Source organism: Falco cherrug, chromosome 3, assembly GCF_023634085.1.
Source record: "Falco cherrug isolate bFalChe1 chromosome 3, bFalChe1.pri, whole genome shotgun sequence".
In the NCBI taxonomy this organism is placed as follows: Eukaryota; Metazoa; Chordata; class Aves; order Falconiformes; family Falconidae; genus Falco; species Falco cherrug.
Genome location: NC_073699.1, coordinates 51612340 through 51630239, shown reverse-complemented (window position 1 = coordinate 51630239; position 17900 = coordinate 51612340). Strand labels below are relative to the sequence as shown.

The window sequence follows — 17900 nt, the reverse complement described above, 5'->3', positions numbered from 1 at the left end:
CTCTCCGCATAAAATACAGAGAGGTGGGTGCATGAAGCATGGGAAGGTAGTTCAGAAGTGCAGGGTGGTCTGACATCAGCTCTTTCTCCCCCTTGCTCTGCAACAGGGTCCGCTGGTTGCTGGAAGGCGATACATCATCTCACCTGTCATAGTGATAAAGTCACGATTTGTCTTGGAAAGCATCTCATTTAACCGTTTGTGCGTGGAACTGTGTTACACTTTCAGGTCACTGAAGTCCTTATCCCCAAAGGACAGCTGGTCATCAGACAGTGTTGGCGTGCAACTGTGCCAGCCTTAACAGTCTCATTTAATGCCCATCATGTGTTACTCCAAAAAAGAGCGGCAATTCCCAGCCAGACCACCTGGCCCCCACTGGGCACCCTGCCGTGTGGCAATTAGATTCACAAAATCCCTGAGTAAATGGCCACCTGCTGGGCATGGAAACCCTGTGTAAGCCTCGATGTCTGCCACCCGTGTCACACCTAAGCCTCATCACAGAGGGTGCAGCTTTGCTTGCTGTGTCTTCAGGACCTGGAGGCGTGTTCAGAGCTCGTGGTCAGACCTGTCAACACCTGTCCCTGCCAAAACCAAGCGGAGAGAGCCATCCCCTGGAAGGTGAGTTGGCTGGGTTTGTGGCTGAGCCCGAGATGTTTGATTTCAGGAGCACATTTCAGGGGGTTTCCCCATGTGCTATACAGGGTGTGAAGCCCAACGGTGGTACTACACCAGCAATGAAGCGTCCAGGAGCATGTAAGTGATACTTGTTGCTTACCAAAGCACTGGGCTGAAGGCAGGATGATATCCATGCTCTACTCTCCTGGGGTGGATTTGTCTGACATCTCGGCAGCTGAATCTGTTCCCATCTGCATGAATAATTTCATGAACAGTGAAGCAGAGACACGCCCTTGATTCCCTTCGTGTCCTGCCGAGTACCTGACCCTGTACAGAATCATGGCTTCTCTCTGGGATCCAGTAAGTTTAAAGAGCAGTAAGAAACATTTTGAGCATCTGAATTTCAGAATAATTTCTTTAAAACCTGTTTGAGGTTCCTGCTCCAAATCTAATGGAGGAGCATTTAAACCTGGCGAGAAAGGACAAGAAACCTTTCTCTAAGAAACCTTCATAGAGTAAAGACAAAATTTTAAATTGCTCCGGAGTGCCAGCTGTCAATCCCAGAGAAGCACCAGGACCCTGAGCCCTTCAGGGACAGGACTTACTCACACTGTAGTTCTGGCTAGTTTTTCCTCGTAAATAGGGGACAGGCCACTCAGCGAAGGTGAGGAAAGGGGACAATGCCACAGCCTGGCTTTAATCCTCCCCGTCCTCCTCCTGGCATGCTCATCTCTGGCAACCCAGCCAGAGGCGCAGGAGTTTTTGGGACAGCGGGGCTGGGAGCCCAGCGAAGCTGGTCTGGTCTTGCAGAGCCTACAGAGCCCTCCTCTGCCCTCGGGGTGCTATGGGGCTGCGGCAGTGCCAGCACGATGCTGGCTCCTGGGAGATTCCTGGACTGGGATAAGGCAGCTGTGGAGCAGGGCTGCGGGGGGACACACCTGTCCAGGTGCTTCCGCACCTCACGGCACCGGGTTTCACAGGGAAAGGCAAAGGGGGAAAAAGTTGAAGGGGTGATTTACCTGGTTTTCTCCTCCGCCCAAGAAGATGCAGGAGTGCACCGATATTTTCATTCAACGCCTAGGAACAACACTTGGGGGCTGACTGGGGAATGGGACATGCAGATGAGGAGATGCAAGTTTGGAGAGAGTCAAAAAAACCTGCCAACACGCTCCTAGGGAGAGACATCGGCTCTTGTAAGCCAGCGCTGTGGCTGCTGGACAGGCCCTGCCTGCCCCGTGTCCCGCCTGTGCCCGGGCTCGTGCCTCTCCCTGGTCCTGGATCCCTGTAGCAGTACTTTGCTCATCACTGCACTCACCTGGGGCAGTCCATTGCACTGATTCAGTCTGTGGCCACCCTGCTCTTAGCGGCTGAAGAACTTGCTGGTAAGTGAAAGGATTTTTCTTTTTAGCTTTGTTAAACTCTGTGCTCTGACTTGCTGTGGGCATTTGAGCGCCGGCGGTACCAGCCTGGGCTGGTTTTTTTCAGCTGCACCTGTGGCTGCTGAACTGCTTAATTAAACCTTCCACGTACCCGGGCTGCCAAAAGGCCAAGTGCTGCAGCCGCAAAACGGCTCAGATTCTGCACTCCTCCTTTTCTCAAGCCCTTTGGTGGATGCTCTAAACTTTCTCCCAATACAGGTTCCAGCAGGGATGAGATTCATGAGATCAAATTCACAGCTACAACTCCTGCCTAACCAAATGAAATCTTGCGCAGTATCATTTCCTGTGAGTTTAACGGACAGGTGAAATGAGTGTTACCTTCTCCTGTCCCATCAAAAAGGAAAAAAAAACCCCAACAACAACCAAAACCAAGCAAACAAAACCCCCTGTAAATAATGTGGAAACTGTAACCCAACCTTTTCCAGCCCCTTACAGCCATGCCTTCTCAAAACGTTTTGCAACAAAAAAACCCTAAATACCTTATTCTGGACATTGTTGGTTTAACGCAGGATGCAGCTCTTTGGCAGCTTTGCTACAAGACCAGTGACACCACTGGCTGTGGGTGGCTGCCAGGGTGCAGGTGCAACCTTTCTGTGTCGGTGCCATTTCTTACAAGCAGCATAGCTCAAGAAGGAAATTTTAAATATACAGGTCATTTCCAAATGAGGCACATGGCATTAATAAAGTAACTTGGCAGACCCTCATCCTCTGTAGTTGTGAGGGGAGAAAGAAGTTTTAAAGCAGTGGTAATAAATCTTTAACTGATTTCCAAAAAAGTGAAGTTTGGGAAGAAGTGTCTCTAAATGTAGACACTTACTTACCTGACTCGAGGAAGCAGCTGGCCAAACCCTTCAGCATGAGGCCCAGAAGAGCTGTGGGAAACTCCTTCCACGGCTGAAGGAGCCTCATTCACTGTGCTTGTGGAGAGCTGGTAGGCTCCTTCCTGTGCCCAAACGCGGGCTGCTGCTGCGCCACGTCTCAGCCGCAGACACCTCAAGATAGCATTTAAATTGGGGAATGCTAGTAGGGACAAAGAGAAAATCCCGAGCACGACAAGCACCATGCAGGGCCCTCCTTATCAGCTGGGAAAGGAGACTGCAGGCTGCAGAGCTTTCCTCTGTGTTCTGCAGTATTATTTTTAGTTAGAGAAAAATTGTAAGATTGACAGGAATGGCAAGGACTAGCTTAAATTTTAGTATTATTCTATACACTAAGAAAAACCTACTGAGAATATACACTAATGATTTACATAGCTTTTTGGATGCAACTAAAGAATTTCCAGATATAGTGCACATCTGGTTACTTAATCTGAGAAGGAAATATTCTGCTGTATTTGTGGATAGTTACTAAGTTTTGTTTTGCATCATGAGACCTGATACAGTCTCCATCTCTGAGCCGCACATCATCATCTTTTCTGGAGGCTGAACAAACCCGCCCTGTAAACCACTGAGCCCAGCGACTTGAGGTTTTCATCGCATCAGTACTTTCCTTGCCACTTCATGGGCTGGCTTCAGCCTTTTCACTTAACTGTTGTATTTTATTGAGCAGCACTTTTCAGTCAGGATCAGGGACAGCAGCTGCGATTTACATACATTGCAGGTTATTTTCAGGCTCGCTCAGCTGTGCAAGGAAGGCTCTGTCAGGGCAATTCCACTTGCTTCGCATAGGATGCGTTTCTGCTCATGAAAACCCAGCAGGGTCGCACTTTGCTCCTTAGCACTTGAGCTTTGCAAATACAGAACTGATTGCAGCTGAGGCTTCCAATTATAGCACTTACTTTTGGGCCCAAACTGAGCTTTTCACTATTTTGAGTGTCACAGACACCCATCTCAAAGGCTTTCACCCCCAGCCTGGGTGCCTTCTGCTACAGAGTAAAGGGTGAGGAGGGCATGGGGCAGGGTACACCGCGCTCTCCTTCCCCTGGAAGGGCCGGGCTGTGCTCTGGCTCCAGCCCCTTTTGGAAAAGGCCAAGGAAGCCTGGGTTGGCACTGGCAGGAGGCATGCTGCTCACAAACATCTATCGTGGCTGAAGGTATCAAAAGTCCTATGAGAAGAGTCTTGTTAAACTATAAACCTAAACTTTGTCCTCCACAGTACAGGTCAAAGTACCTAGTACATATCTGAGGTATGTGCCAAAAGCGCAATTAAACACCTTGTACAACCAGCCACTTCATTTCCACATCTCCTCTCACCTTTTCATGGAGCTTTTTATTGTGCTTTAAACTTGCTTACATTTGTAGCGTCAACGTGAAAGCCAGGGTGCCTCACCTAACCAGGCTTCAGTCATAATGCTGCCATATTAATTGATACCAGACATTAAAAGAACAAAATACATGAAGACATCTTACATGTGTACAGACTACATCGCATGCTTATGAAAAAAACCTGTCCATTAATTATTATCTCCATAAATGGGTAGATGTAGATGTTTTCTGTTACTAAAATGCCCTAAATTAACTTTTGAAATGAGGTATACATCAGAAATTTTATTTTTAAATAGATGTTTCCTCTACAAAAATACAGCCTAACAATATTTTTCATTAATAAAATCTGATAAAAAGATTCAGAATTTCTTGATTTATAACACTATTGACATAAGCAATTCAGCATATTTATTAAGAAGGCAAGGCAGGTAACAAACCGTAACTGTCACTGGAAAGTGTTTGAAACAAAAAAGCTCCTTTCCTATCCATTAGACCTCAGCAAGCAATCTTCCCCATCCCAAGAGGTTCCATTCCTCTGCTCTCCAGCTGAAAGATTCATTGGAGACTGGTGCCAGCACCAGCCGTGGGCCTCGGTGAGTCAGGACTGCCCCACTGCCACCGAGGCAGGAGGGAAAGCCTGCAGGCAGTGGAAGGGCAAAGACTCATTTTTATTACACCTTTTATGATAATTATTATAAGCCTCAATGGAAACTGTCTCCTACAATGAATTCTTGGTAATAAACAACAGTAACATTTGAGAGAGCTCTCTTTTCCTTTGCCATCCGTGCTGCGCTGCACTTGCCACCAAGGTTACCTGATGTCATGGTTTAAGCCCAGCCAGCACCTCAGCCCCCACCACCGCTCGCTCACTCCCCCAGTGGGATGGGGGACAAGAGTCGGAAGAGGAAACGTGAGAAAACTCGTGGGTTGAGATAAAGGCAGTTTAACAGGTGAAGCAAAAGGCACACAAGCAAAGCAAACCAAGGAATTCATTCACCGCTTCCCACTGTCAGGCAGGTGCTCAGCCACCTCCAGGAAAGCCGGGCTCCATCCCGTGTAACCGTTACTTGGGAAGACAAACACTGTGATGCTGAACGTGTTCATTGTTCCCCACCACCACCCCCTTCATTCTTCTTCCCTCAGCTTTATACGCTGAGCATGGCACTATATGGTCTGGGACATCCCTCTGGCCAGTTGGGGTCAGCTGTCCCGGCTGTGTCCCCTCCCAGCTCCTGGTGCCCCCCCAGGCTGCTCGCTGGGGTGGGGTGAGAGGCAGCACAGGCCCTGGCGCTGTGCCAGCTGCTCAGCAGTAACTAAAGCACCCCTGTGTTATCAACGCGGTTTCCAGCACAAATCCAGAACATCGCCCTGTACTAGCTACTATGAATAAAACTAACGCTATCCAGCCAGAACCAGCACCTGAAGACAGGCTGCCAGCAAGGAAGAGCCACATCTGGCACAACTTCCACACCGGCAAAGCAAAGACCAAAGTGCAGGAGCCATTCCCATGCTGTGGGGCAGCTACGGCAAGAAGCTTCCAGTGCCCTGCTGCATCGGCAGTGGCTACTTTTGGCGTTGGCCAAATGAATAATTTGGCATTAACACAACACGAGGAGTGCAGACTTCTAAAGGATAGAGATAACAGAGTATAACCTCTAATTGCTACAAAACGATCTGCTGGAATGGTCTTATCATTACTATCTTATTATCCAGTAATGAAATAACCATTCAGATACTTTAGGTGTTATCTAGAACTAAACGCCATTTTCCATTTAATTTTACCATGTGCCTCACTTACTATTGATACGAAAAATCTTCTAGCTTTAATTACAAATAATACATGTCTGCGGAATGGTTTCAGTCGATTGTCATCAAGGTCTCCATAAAAAGACAAATGCAGACTTGCACTACAAGGATGCCTACAAGTTTGCAGGGTATGAATTTTTGCTTTCCTCTGAGTTGACCTCAGTGCCTTTCAAGTAAGCCTTTAAGCTCTACAGTCTCTCCAGTTCTTTCTACATTGACTTTAACAAAGACAATAAGGCTGCTTTGTTCCAGAACCACATATAAGAAAAATAATTAACTTTTAAAAAAATATCACTGTTTGAATACAGCTTTAATACAAAAAAAATTATATTCTATATTAATCAAGTTTACCGATGATGATACAAGAGGTTAAGAGAGTGTTTCCTGTTTGGCTGTAAAATTCTGATCTGGTTGCAGCTGTTAGGGTATGGGTCCCTTGGCAGACCGGGCTTTAGAGAGCAGTCCCTCACATCCAGGGTTCCCATCCTTCCCAGACTCTGCCAAGAATATTGGGGTCTGTCGCTTGATCGATCAGGCATCTCACTTGGGTCTCCTCTGAAAGTCCATCCTCTGGCTCTTTAGCTCTGATATTATGATCAGCATTACCACGAGCCACAGCTGCAAAATCATTATAAGCGAGTGATTTCTCGTGGCCCAGGCGTAGCTCATCACTAAAATTGAGAACACAAAAATAAGCTCTTATTAAAAGAAACAAGCAAAAAAATCTCAGATGGATTTTTAAATACGAAACAGTACTTGAACATGATTCACGCAGCTTTATTTTTCAAGATGTGGAGACTGTTCAATAACTGCAGAAGTCTTGGCCAGTGAAGACTGGTGATTTCAGGTGATTTCCTTTACTATGAAATATTCACACTAAATATTCCCATCTTGTCAAAGGTCTCTAACTGAAAGAAGGATGCAGCAGTTCACATCCAAGCTGTTATCTCCTTACCTGCCCTGCTGATTTTGTGTATGCAAGAAGTATTTTGCTGCCTCTTCCCATTCAGCCTTGACCACAAAAGGGGCTCCTCCCAAGTTCTGCACTTTTCAGGATTTGTATGGTTTTAAAACAGGCTTGCTTTTTTTGCCTTTTTTTTTTTTTCCTTGATTAATCCAAAAGGTCTTTTTAAAAGAGGATGGAAGGGATTAATTGTACTTTAACTGAACTTTAAAGACATTCCAACTTGAGCCAGACTTGACTAGGCTGACACAAACAACCTGAAAATGCCATCAGATTTGATTTTAATGCTTTTGGGAAGCAGCTTACCTCTGTGCCTCCCGCAGAGCTAGTTCAGGTTCCATTTCAAGCAACCGTCCAGCAGAAGCATATTGATTTAAATACTACCCCTAGCCTAAAAGCTGTGGAGGCGCAAATACGGAACAGCAGTCTGAGGAGTGAGAAGCAGGCTTACAGGGTGAGGATGAGTGCATTGCCAGGAACAGTACAACTGCTCAGGAGGTCTGAGCTGGAGCAAGAACACTCACAGGGAGATACCTGGTGTTTTGGCCTACAGGGTGATTCAGATTGCTTGTCTGTGGACCAAAACAATTCTGACAGGAGGTTTGTTGAAATTTTGCCCCATCTGCCTCTTCTCTTTTCCTAGCTGCCATTCTACCTGAAGTGATCAAAACCTGACACAGGAGACTGCCAAGGCTCTTGGTGGAGCAATTTAAAACAGAAGCAGACCATCTTACCAAGTGATTGTTGCTGGATTGGCACCCGTAAGCTTTCTTTTGACGTAGTTGACTTTTTGCAGAGGGTACCAGTTTACTTCAGATGTATTTATTTCCCTGATCCATGTGCCTCCTTTTTTCAGCTGTCTTTGCTCAAAGTTCTAAAGAGAAAATAAATTTGACCTAAATCATATACTTAAAAAGACCTTTAAGCCACCGATCATAGCAAGTCAAGCCAGTAACTCGTAAATGGAGGGCAAAGTAGTGAGACAATATCTAGCTTGCCCATGACTTAAAATTTAATTTACAACTGGAGTTACTGAAGTGCAACTAGTTTCAGATTTTTCTCTCTGTAATTATTAGTTTGATGTATACAGTGTTGTTATGTACATTTAAGAGGCTCAAGGCAAAAAGCTGAAAATCTTTATGCTACTGTCCTAAGTGACATAACGGGATCAAGAGATATAAGAGATAATGCATATTTTTAGGATTATCGTGCAGATAAAGAACAGTCCACTGATAGCACAGATACATGCCACTATTCTTCATCCATCAATATAATATTCTGTCATTTTAAAGCCTTTAAGTTCAGTTTCTCTGAGAACCCAATGAAACAAAGAAAGATAAAAGAAGCACTGAAAGTAAGCATCCAGAAATACTTCCTTTTTTATCTGTTTTATCCTTATTACATTTTAACAGTTTTCACACAAAGAAAAAGGGAAGAGAAAAAATCCCACCTTCCAGTCCAAAGAAGGCTCTTTTACAAATACATCCATTGTGCTGATGATGAGATCCGGATTCGAACGATAAGCTCTCAGGGCATGCACCATCACACTGTAAATGAGACCCCACTCTTTCACTGGCATCATCAGATTAACAAACTGGCGAGTCAGACGAAAAGGCATCAACTCTGGCACATTCAAAAACTAGCAAAGGGGAAGGACGGTTGAAAGAAAACAAGATAAGCAGTCTTGGAATAGAAGGATTAGAAATAAATATATTTATTTTTTTAAGCTTTGAAACCTTCTTTGCCACTTAACTGAAAATAACATGCAACACAGGACAGGACCAAGTTCTGACATCAAGTTCTAGGCATGAATATTTAGTGATAGTGGTTGAAAGCCTGGCTGAACTACACAAAACAAAACCATATAGACTCCGTGAAACTCTATAGCTCTCTGCTTGTCTGAGAACATCTGGAAACAGAGATTTTCTTCTATTAACTAGAAGTTGTCAAGATTATTTTGCATTAGAACAATGACAAATGAAGAACATCAAATTTAGTACTGACAATACACATGTAATTACACATAATAAATGCAAAAGCTGTAACAAATTAATTAGAAAACAAATACCTGTGTAGCTGAACCAAACGCATGTCCAAAGTCTATTCCCACCATGCCACCTGTCTCCTTGTTAATCATAAAGTTGAGCAGATGCCTGTCTCCAATACCAAGTATCCAGTGGCTGATGCACATCAGTGCGTGAGAGCTGGCAAAATGGGACCGTAGAGACAGGAAGGCTTCAGGAGACGTACTCATTTTCACAAAGGCACGCCTTAACAAAACAGAAGTCACTTGTTGCATACAGGTAAAACACCAACATTCATTTCACAATGTGCAGTCATTAACAGTACACTTACCGCAGCAGATCTTCTGGAACACTGTTTTCCCTGCTTTTGAAAGACATAACTGTTTCTCTACGGCTAGCATTTCTGCAAATTAATGAAGGAATAGTATTAGCTATGGAAGTAACAGCCCACTGGATGTTAAAAGTTGTGTACACGACTGCATTAGCACGTTTTGCTTACCCCAGCAGACAGTACAGCAAGCCACACAGAGTTTGCTGAGAAATTTTTATCTGATATTAAAAATACTCCCCCTCCTGTCTTTTTCTGCCAACAGTTATTTCCAAGACTGACATTTCTGAATACAAAACAGTACGTAGTTTTGTCTAGTTTCCCCAAAAGTAAGGAGATGGGTTAAGTTTTAATGCAGCAATACAACTGTGTTCTTTCTGGCTGGATAGTCTCTTCCAAGCAGAGAAACTAAGGCCTAGATTAGATCTCTCAGCAGCACGCAGAGGCTATATTGACACTAGAGAGTAGTGCAGCACAAGGCGAGTATAGCTGGTGCTGAGGACATCCATGCTGTACACATTTGGGGAGGGTGGATGAGTGCTCTGGCCTAGCCTGGTCCTGGGAACTGAAGGCTCCTAGCAGCTGGAATGCACAAAGTGCTCTCCTGCCGGCCTAGTTTCATCTGAAAGGAGCAGAGCGGCGTACCAGGGGACAGCTCTGTGATGCAAAGCAATGTGAGGTGAGTGGGGGTGACAGGGAATTTACTTCAAAAGCACATTCCAGATCTAAATACAAGTCTTAACATTGACCCACTCAGTTAAAGAAGTCAAAGGTTTCCTTTAAAAAGCAAGATGCTTGCTTAAGCATGTTATGAGCTCATCAGAAACACTCCGCTGGAAACTTCACTTCCCTCCACTACAGTGCTAGATCTAGGCAGGTGTGGAAACTCCTCCGAGAGGATCCTCAAGTCAGGACCCAAACCGAATCATCAAATATTCTTAAATTCTCAGTGAATCACAGTGATTTTCTCTTTCCAGCTTCAGCAGGTGCTCTGGCTCTGAGGCAGCCTACCTAATTGCATAATCAGGACCAAGACACCTGGAAGATAAAGTTGAAGAGGAGCATCTGCTTCTAGACACTTTCTTAGGGAAGTGAGCAACCTTCTGGAAGCACTCCTGTCCTCTGGTGGGATTTTGGCAGTACTAAACTCCCCCTGCAGAGCATCTCCAGTAAGATGAAGCAGTAAAATGAGCAAAAATCAGATCTAGCCAGCATTATTATAAGGCAGATCATATTTTTCCTGGAACTTCTACAACTTCGTGTGTGTGCACACTCTAGCTTCTACATTTTATGTGCAGTTCTCTTTCAAAACCTACCTGTACATAATATGGTATCGAGAGCTGCCTTGTGCTTTCCCACTCATCTGGGACAGCCACTTAGAATAGGTAGCCCGAGGTCCTTTTTCGCTAAGGAGAAAAAAAGAAAAAAAAAAAAAAAGCACGTTGATGATTTCCCTATATTACCTTTCCACTCTGTACTCAAATATCCGCAGGCTGTGTGCTACCATGACCCATGAGATTTTTATGCACGGGAGGCGTCAGGAAGCTACAGCCTACATTAATTGTAGCCTTGCTATGGAAATGAAGTTTACGCGGTCAGTGCATATGCTGATTCATACATCTCCTTCCCCCCAGCTTTGAATGAACTTCATTCATATTTGACAGAGGACTAGACATCTCAAAGGTGTTAATTTGTCAGTAGGTACTGTGAAAATTAGATGCTGACTTGAGAAGACAGACCCAAAATAATTTCTTCAGGGAGGGAAAGATATTTTTAACAGTCTCACATCCATTTGAGAGGCATTATGTAGCCTACCACAGCATGTGCTGTCATTTGTCCATCCAAACAGGTGGGGAATGCAGGAAGGCAGTCCATTATCTCCTTAGTGTGTACAAGAGGGAAGGAATGGGGGCTTGGACTTAAGAAGACAGTCTTCATTAGTTGCACTGCTTATATAATAATTTGATATTTTTCTCCCATCTTATATATACTATAAATATACTAGACATTATTCTCTTCCAGAGAGGCAGCAACTTAGCAGAGCACCCGAGATCCTTTCCATTTAAGAAGTATTTATCATTTATAGACTGCACAGCCCATCACTGTGGGATAAAGAAAAGGATTTCAAAACTTCAAAAAGTTATTTCCCCTACCCCAACCAGAATATTGCCAGCAAGGATTTGATCAGAATTTTCCTTTGCGAGTGCTGTCATTCAACCATAGTTCAACATAAAGTGTCTTAATTGACTTGATTGAAGAACATATGGGAAAATTAATTTAAAGTCAATACACAACAATAAAATAAAGCTATGTGTTGGGGTAAATCATTAATTGTTTTTGGAAAGACACTGATAATGTACATTTAACATATTAGAAATCTCCCCCCGAGGTGGTTCCATGTGAGTTCTCCTTCATTTTCCCAGTGAACTGAGGCCAACATAACACTGCTGCTGTTCACAAAAGTGAACCAGACAGTGCTAATGCAGGAACAATAGCAGTTCCTAAACTGCTCAAAAATAAAATACCTGTAGAAATAAAGACTTTTTGGAGTCCAACCTCCATGCTGGAGGTTCCTCCAACCTGCCCCATAAGCATGAAAACCAGTAAAAATAAGTGCTGACAACACTTCGACAAACCCAGATAGAGACTATGTATTGAGAACAACACTGGCAAATAAAACCATATTTCTAAATTCCAGGATAGAAACAGACTGAAATGCCAGAATTAAATAAATTTTACAAATATTCATCCTCCAGTTACAATCCAGAGAAAGCAAGCTAATTTATTCAAACCAGCATTTGTATGAAGTCAGAGATAGTGTTCTTTTACAGCCGTGTTTTGTGCATCTGCTGCCAGTTTCCCCCACCACTGACTCACTGCCGAACCCAGGTTCTGAAAAGCGCTCTTCTGCTCTCCTCTCCTCTGCTCCCCCCTTTTCTGACCTAGGTCCATTTCCTGCCTGATCAAATCAAAAGATCAAAATCCTTTACTTGCAAAGTCAATCTGCTGATAAGGAAATGGTGATGATAATGACGTCACACATCATTATAATTACAAGCCTCTTGTTTAAACAAGCTGGGTGGAGTATATTACAGGTACAATGGTACTCATTAAACAAACAGTTGCCAATTACTAATTTGGGTCAGGAAGTACAAACTGCCTCCTTGCTTATAGGTGCCTTTTATTTCATTCTTTCAAAAAAAGAAATGCTGCCACAAGATTGACCGTATCAAAACCCCATTAGTAGTGGTCTCTATTAGAGCAGACAGTTAAACCAAGCATCACCTGTTATAGTTGAAGTCTTCCTCTTCAGACATACTATTCTTAAGGAATTCCCTTAAAGTGCAAGTATTTTCCAGCCACTTGATGAGTCCCAGTCTGGAACAAAGAAGCCAGAGATGTGAAGAAGTTGCTCAGCTGAACTTTAGAGGAACACCACAAATAGCAAGCAACACATTCTAGTGCCTCCTAAAAAAAGGCTGAAAGCTACCAATATAAATATACTCTGAAAAACAGTTTCCAGACAAAGCAATTTCTATGTTGTTTAAAAGGAAAAGAAAAAAAATTAAGCCAAGACCCAAAACACTCTGAACCAGAATGTGGCACACAAATCTCACGTTCCAACATCCCAACAGTAACAGATGTTAACATAAGGATTTCTGCTCCTTCAAGATAAATGCCTACCTTGTTGTCATGGGGATGACCTGATAAGTTTTTAACTGCATATTCCTTTGGCTACATGTAGCATCTTGGGAAAGGATAATGTTCATTACATCAAACAGCTGCTCAATACGCTGGTCTTGTCGCAAGTCTTCACCACCTTTGACAAGGAAAGGATACTCCTGCTCATCACTGCCTCGGATTGTTATACGTTTTGGCTTCCTCAAGGATTCCATTACCTTTATCTTGTAAAAAGATAGGAAAACCCAAAATATTTGTGACAGAAGACTTGGCCTTACAGAATCATCCCTGAAATTAAACATATCTGTCATTCCTAGATGGCATAATCAAGTTGCTCAATTAGTACTAGAAAAACAAATGCCCATTTGCAGACCCTCCTTTATGTGCTGCAAGATGCGTACACAAGCAACAAGCTTTGCTATTGTCAAACTCTTCAAATGGAACACAGACACAAATTTGTAACACACAGGATTTTGACTCACACTTAACATACCCGTTCATCAAATCCAGAGATTTTTGCATGGTACTCTGGCAGTGGTTTCCCTTTTCCATCATACTGACCTGAAGTGGTAATGGAAAAAAATAAAAGAAAAAAGTTACATAGACTGACCTTAATTATTATTATTTTTTAATTTAAAGTGTTTAAGAATAGAACACACTTCCAAATATTTAGTCAAATTGGTAGAATGGTAGTGAAGAAAATATTTTAAAATGCATAAAAATCCAACATATACATCATATAATTTTATCTGTGAATTACTAATATTCTTTCCTTATAAAGCTGTTAGAATTGCAGCTCTTAATGGTTTCAGAGGACACGTCCTTTTTGAACTAGATTTGAACATAGACTTATATGTCAGATTTTGGGGAGTCAGGCCTTTAAAAAAACCACAGAAATTCTTAGGCAAGATACAATTTTAGACAGAATTTTAAAAATATCAGGACTACAGCTTAAGATCAGATTTAAGTGACGAAGAATGAACAGAGCTATTTCAGATGAAATCTACTTCTGCATAAGGCCAGAAAGAAGGGTCATATAGCCAACATAAAAAGAAGAGCTCAAGAGCAGCAACTTCCTTGTAAGGGACAGTTCACCATTGACACTGAAGAGGAACTTACCAGGAACCTCTAGTTCATTCCTCAAGAACTCAGCTTTGAATTCACTCATCCATGGCGAACATTCTTTCAGGTTTCCAGGTTCTTTATGTTTTTTGTTCATTTCTGAGAGGAGAGAAGTTGCAATCTCACCAAAGTCATTAGCCTTCATGTTCAACAGTTCTGAACCTCCTTTTCCAAAATGACGGTCAAAGTCTTTCCCAAAAGCCTGAGGTTCATTTACAGAAAGGAATCCTGTTAACACAGTGCTAGGAACGTCCCAAGAACACCAAAACAGTACTTTCCTATCTACACACACAGCTTCATCTGAGCTCCTAAAATACATCAGTCATCCTTCCACTTAATTTTTTTTTTTTTCTCCATTACTTCTAGTCTGTCAGAACCTTCTCGCTTCCTGTTTGGTAGACTCACCAGCTGTCCTCAACAGAAATATCTACATTTTACCAACTCAGTGACATCAAAGTTCTATAGAATGAGATCAAAAACCTTTTTGCCATGTCAAAACCAGAAGCTTGGCCCTTTTACCTTCTCCAGGTGCAGCTGGATTCTGGGTGAGCATATCAATAATGCTGCTCATTAGACTTAATACACATACCTCATCTGCTCACAAAAATTTAAGAACAGCTAGTGAAACAGTAATATAAATAAAAGTTTTCAATTTTGCACCTGTTAAAAAATACAAATTCCATCATGAATCTAAATATAGGATTATTCTCAGGACATTTAATTGATGCCCCGGTCTTTAGATCTAGTTATCAAACTTTTGAACTGCTGCAACAAAACCCCCCAAACCCTCAACTGTTTGTTTTACAAATGGTAAAAAAATACAGATGGATAAGTTCATTAATGTTTTTTCCCCTCTCAAATATGAATACTCTGTGCATTATGGAAGGTGTGGGGTTTTGGGTTTGGGGTTTTTTCTCTCTTTTTTTTTTTTTTTTTTTTTTAAACTAGCAGCAGCCATACTCAACCATACTACATAGTAAGCAAATACATCCTAGTTAATTTCACATATACCTTTTTTGCTAACCAAAAGATATATGTATACATAAGGCATGTCATAAAGCTTCATGTATTAATTTTTTGTATCACCTTAGAAAATACCAACATACATGTTTTACTTACTATCACATTTATTATTCATGATTTATTTTGAGATAATTTAGATGTACAGTGTATAAACCCATATTTTTTAGAGTGTATTAAATAGCCTGTTAAAGTGCAACAACATTTCACACTGATCCATTTTAATAAACAAAGTGAGTTTTATCTGCAAGTAGTTAACTGAGTTGACTTCATCTGTCCATAATTCAAGGTTCTAGAAAAACGAGATGTCCCCTCTCAGACCTCATTGGTATTAACACTTTGGAAAGACATGTAAGCTCACTTCTTTTTTTAATGCCTGATCGTTTTTCTCCCAAGCTATGGAGGACACAACTATTTCACTGAAGTAAATGAAAATACAGAAAATATCCTTCTGAAGAAGAGACTGCTACAGTCAACATCTTTATCACTTTAAATCTATTTCCAGATGATCATTGAATTGCTTTCTCTCTTCTGTTCTTTGACTTCTTTTAAAATTCAAGGCAGCAAATATTTAAGAGCCTTAACACTGCATTTTAATTAATACAATCCGTCAACAGTGTTTAATTTATGTATTACTGCATATTACTATTTCAGATCTGTCAGTTTTGTAAAGTCCTTTCTGTAATTTTTCATAGTTGTAACTCTTCTGAATAACCTACCCTAAATAACTTAGTATCAGCGTCAAATTTGAGTAGCAAAATATAGCAAACCACCCTAAGGTGCTCATATACCCTTGGCAGCAGGAAAAAAACCAAGACCAGATTCTTGTGCAGGTTCATGGATGGTCAGAGGCCAAGGCCCTGAGAACCTGGCAACGTGCAGGACAGGGGAGGCAGAAGGTGAGTAAGAGGGAAGATTCAGTCCTGCTTCTAGCAAAGAAATCCCAGTCCTGTATTCCTGACTTGATCCCTTGTCTCATCAAGTCCTGCAGCACCTGTAAAAGCTGTGATCTTGTCCCCTCTTTTGACTTCCTAGTGCCTTCTACAAGCATACAATGCCAACACTACTTGGCAATCACACATACCTGAATAAACCTTTTCCTCAGCAATCCAAGGCCAGGAGCCTCTAAAGTTCCCAAATTCTTGTACATTCCTTCATACATTTCCTTAAGCTTATTTTTATTTCTCTGAGCTTTTGCCAACTCGTTTCTGACATCCTCAACCCAATCCTGCAAAAAGAAGGGAACAGATGAGTACTGAGAAAAAGTTGCTTCAGGGGAAGCAAGACCCCTGAAAGACTCTTGCTGTTCAGTGATCCACGCAGATTACTTCTGGGTGACCATATTTACTAGTAGTTAATTAATGTGTCTTTTGACAACTAAAAGAGCAATCAAAAGGCTATGGATATATTTCCCTTTCATTCTGTGTCTCGATAAAATGTTTCTACTTCATTAAGATAATCACGTTCACTACCACAGTGTCTAGTGCAAACCAAGAAAGCCTCTATGGTGCCAGGAGTGGTACCAAACACATGAATGAGAATCCTTTAGACAACAGGGTCAGAATGTAGACAGGGAAGCCCAGCAGAGAGCAGGGAAAGGGCATAAGAACACAAGCAGTCGGTAAGAAATTACAGAGATGGCCCACAAATGATAATTCTGTAATGGTTTCAGAACAATTGAGGAAGACTGACTATGGGGCAGGGCAGAGACCTTGAAGGAGAAAGCTGAAAAGGGCTACTACAAAACAGCTAGCTGGCACAAGGGAGGAAGACCATCACCAGTGAAAGCTGCTGACAGCACCCCAGCATCATCACCAGTTGATTCTGGGTTGAACCGCTTCCTGCGGCTGTGGTGTCAACCAAACTGTGACAGGCTCCACCCGGCACACTCTTTCCTAAACACAGGGTGAGCAATGATGGGGGCAGGATGTGTATGCATAAATAATAATAAAAACAAAATAAAAAACCAACCAAACAAAAAAAAAACACCAAAAAAACCCCCACCAAAAAACCCCACCAAAAAACCCCCACAACACTTTACCTTAAAAAGCATTACGGGATTAGAGAGCTGTTCCAGGGAGCAAACAAAATCTTGAACTACTCCTCCTCTGTCCAACTTATTCTTGATCCTTTAAAAGGAAAAAAAGCGCATCATAATGCAACAGGAACTACCATCACCACCTAGCCTGCAGATAAGCAATGATTCAGGTTGTCTGCTATATTCAAGCATCTGGTAAAATAATTCTAAGGGTGGGCAGGTAGGACCCCCTCAGAATTCTCTCTTGGACTGCATGACTTAAGGTATTGACTGCTCTCACCACACAGCTGCCATTTTTTTTAATTAAGTGTGCCACTACGAAAATAGGAGCTTGGTGGGCGAGTGGAAACAATATTGCAACAGAAATGGGCATTAACCAGACCACATATTCTGTCACTACAGTTATTCAACGGCCATACAATTTGTGAAGCACAAGACTTTATCTTCTTATTTTAAGCAAAGGCATTCAGCAAATGTATCAAGAGATTTGAAAAAATGGCAAAAAGACACCTAAAATTGTATTAGTGGTTCTACAGCGTTGTGTGATAGAAGTTGACTTTTGCCTGGGGATTTACTCAGGTTTTATTGCATGGCAAACAGGGAAGGGAGGGCTTTTAGACGAAGGTGTATGTGCACACTGAATAAGCAAGAGAATGCAACCA

General features: G+C 42.3%; 1 protein-coding gene across 2 annotated transcripts in view; it reads right to left on the bottom strand.

The window, feature by feature from the left end:
- Positions 1-6352: 6352 nt before the first annotated feature.
- The window catches only part of PRKDC (protein kinase, DNA-activated, catalytic subunit), an 81518-nt gene continuing 69970 nt past the window's right edge, over positions 6353-17900 (bottom strand). For both annotated transcript variants that reach the window (XM_055704292.1, XM_055704293.1), the window contains exons 75-86: positions 17242-17329; positions 16285-16428; positions 14178-14382; positions 13552-13619; positions 13062-13282; positions 12663-12755; positions 10694-10783; positions 9381-9452; positions 9094-9295; positions 8476-8664; positions 7760-7899; positions 6353-6732 (exon numbers count right to left, since the gene is read on the bottom strand). In XM_055704292.1, coding sequence (XP_055560267.1) covers positions 6528-6732; positions 7760-7899; positions 8476-8664; positions 9094-9295; positions 9381-9452; positions 10694-10783; positions 12663-12755; positions 13062-13282; positions 13552-13619; positions 14178-14382; positions 16285-16428; positions 17242-17329 — 1717 coding nt within the window. In that variant the 3' untranslated portion in view covers positions 6353-6527. The remainder of the gene's footprint in view (positions 6733-7759; positions 7900-8475; positions 8665-9093; positions 9296-9380; positions 9453-10693; positions 10784-12662; positions 12756-13061; positions 13283-13551; positions 13620-14177; positions 14383-16284; positions 16429-17241; positions 17330-17900) is intronic.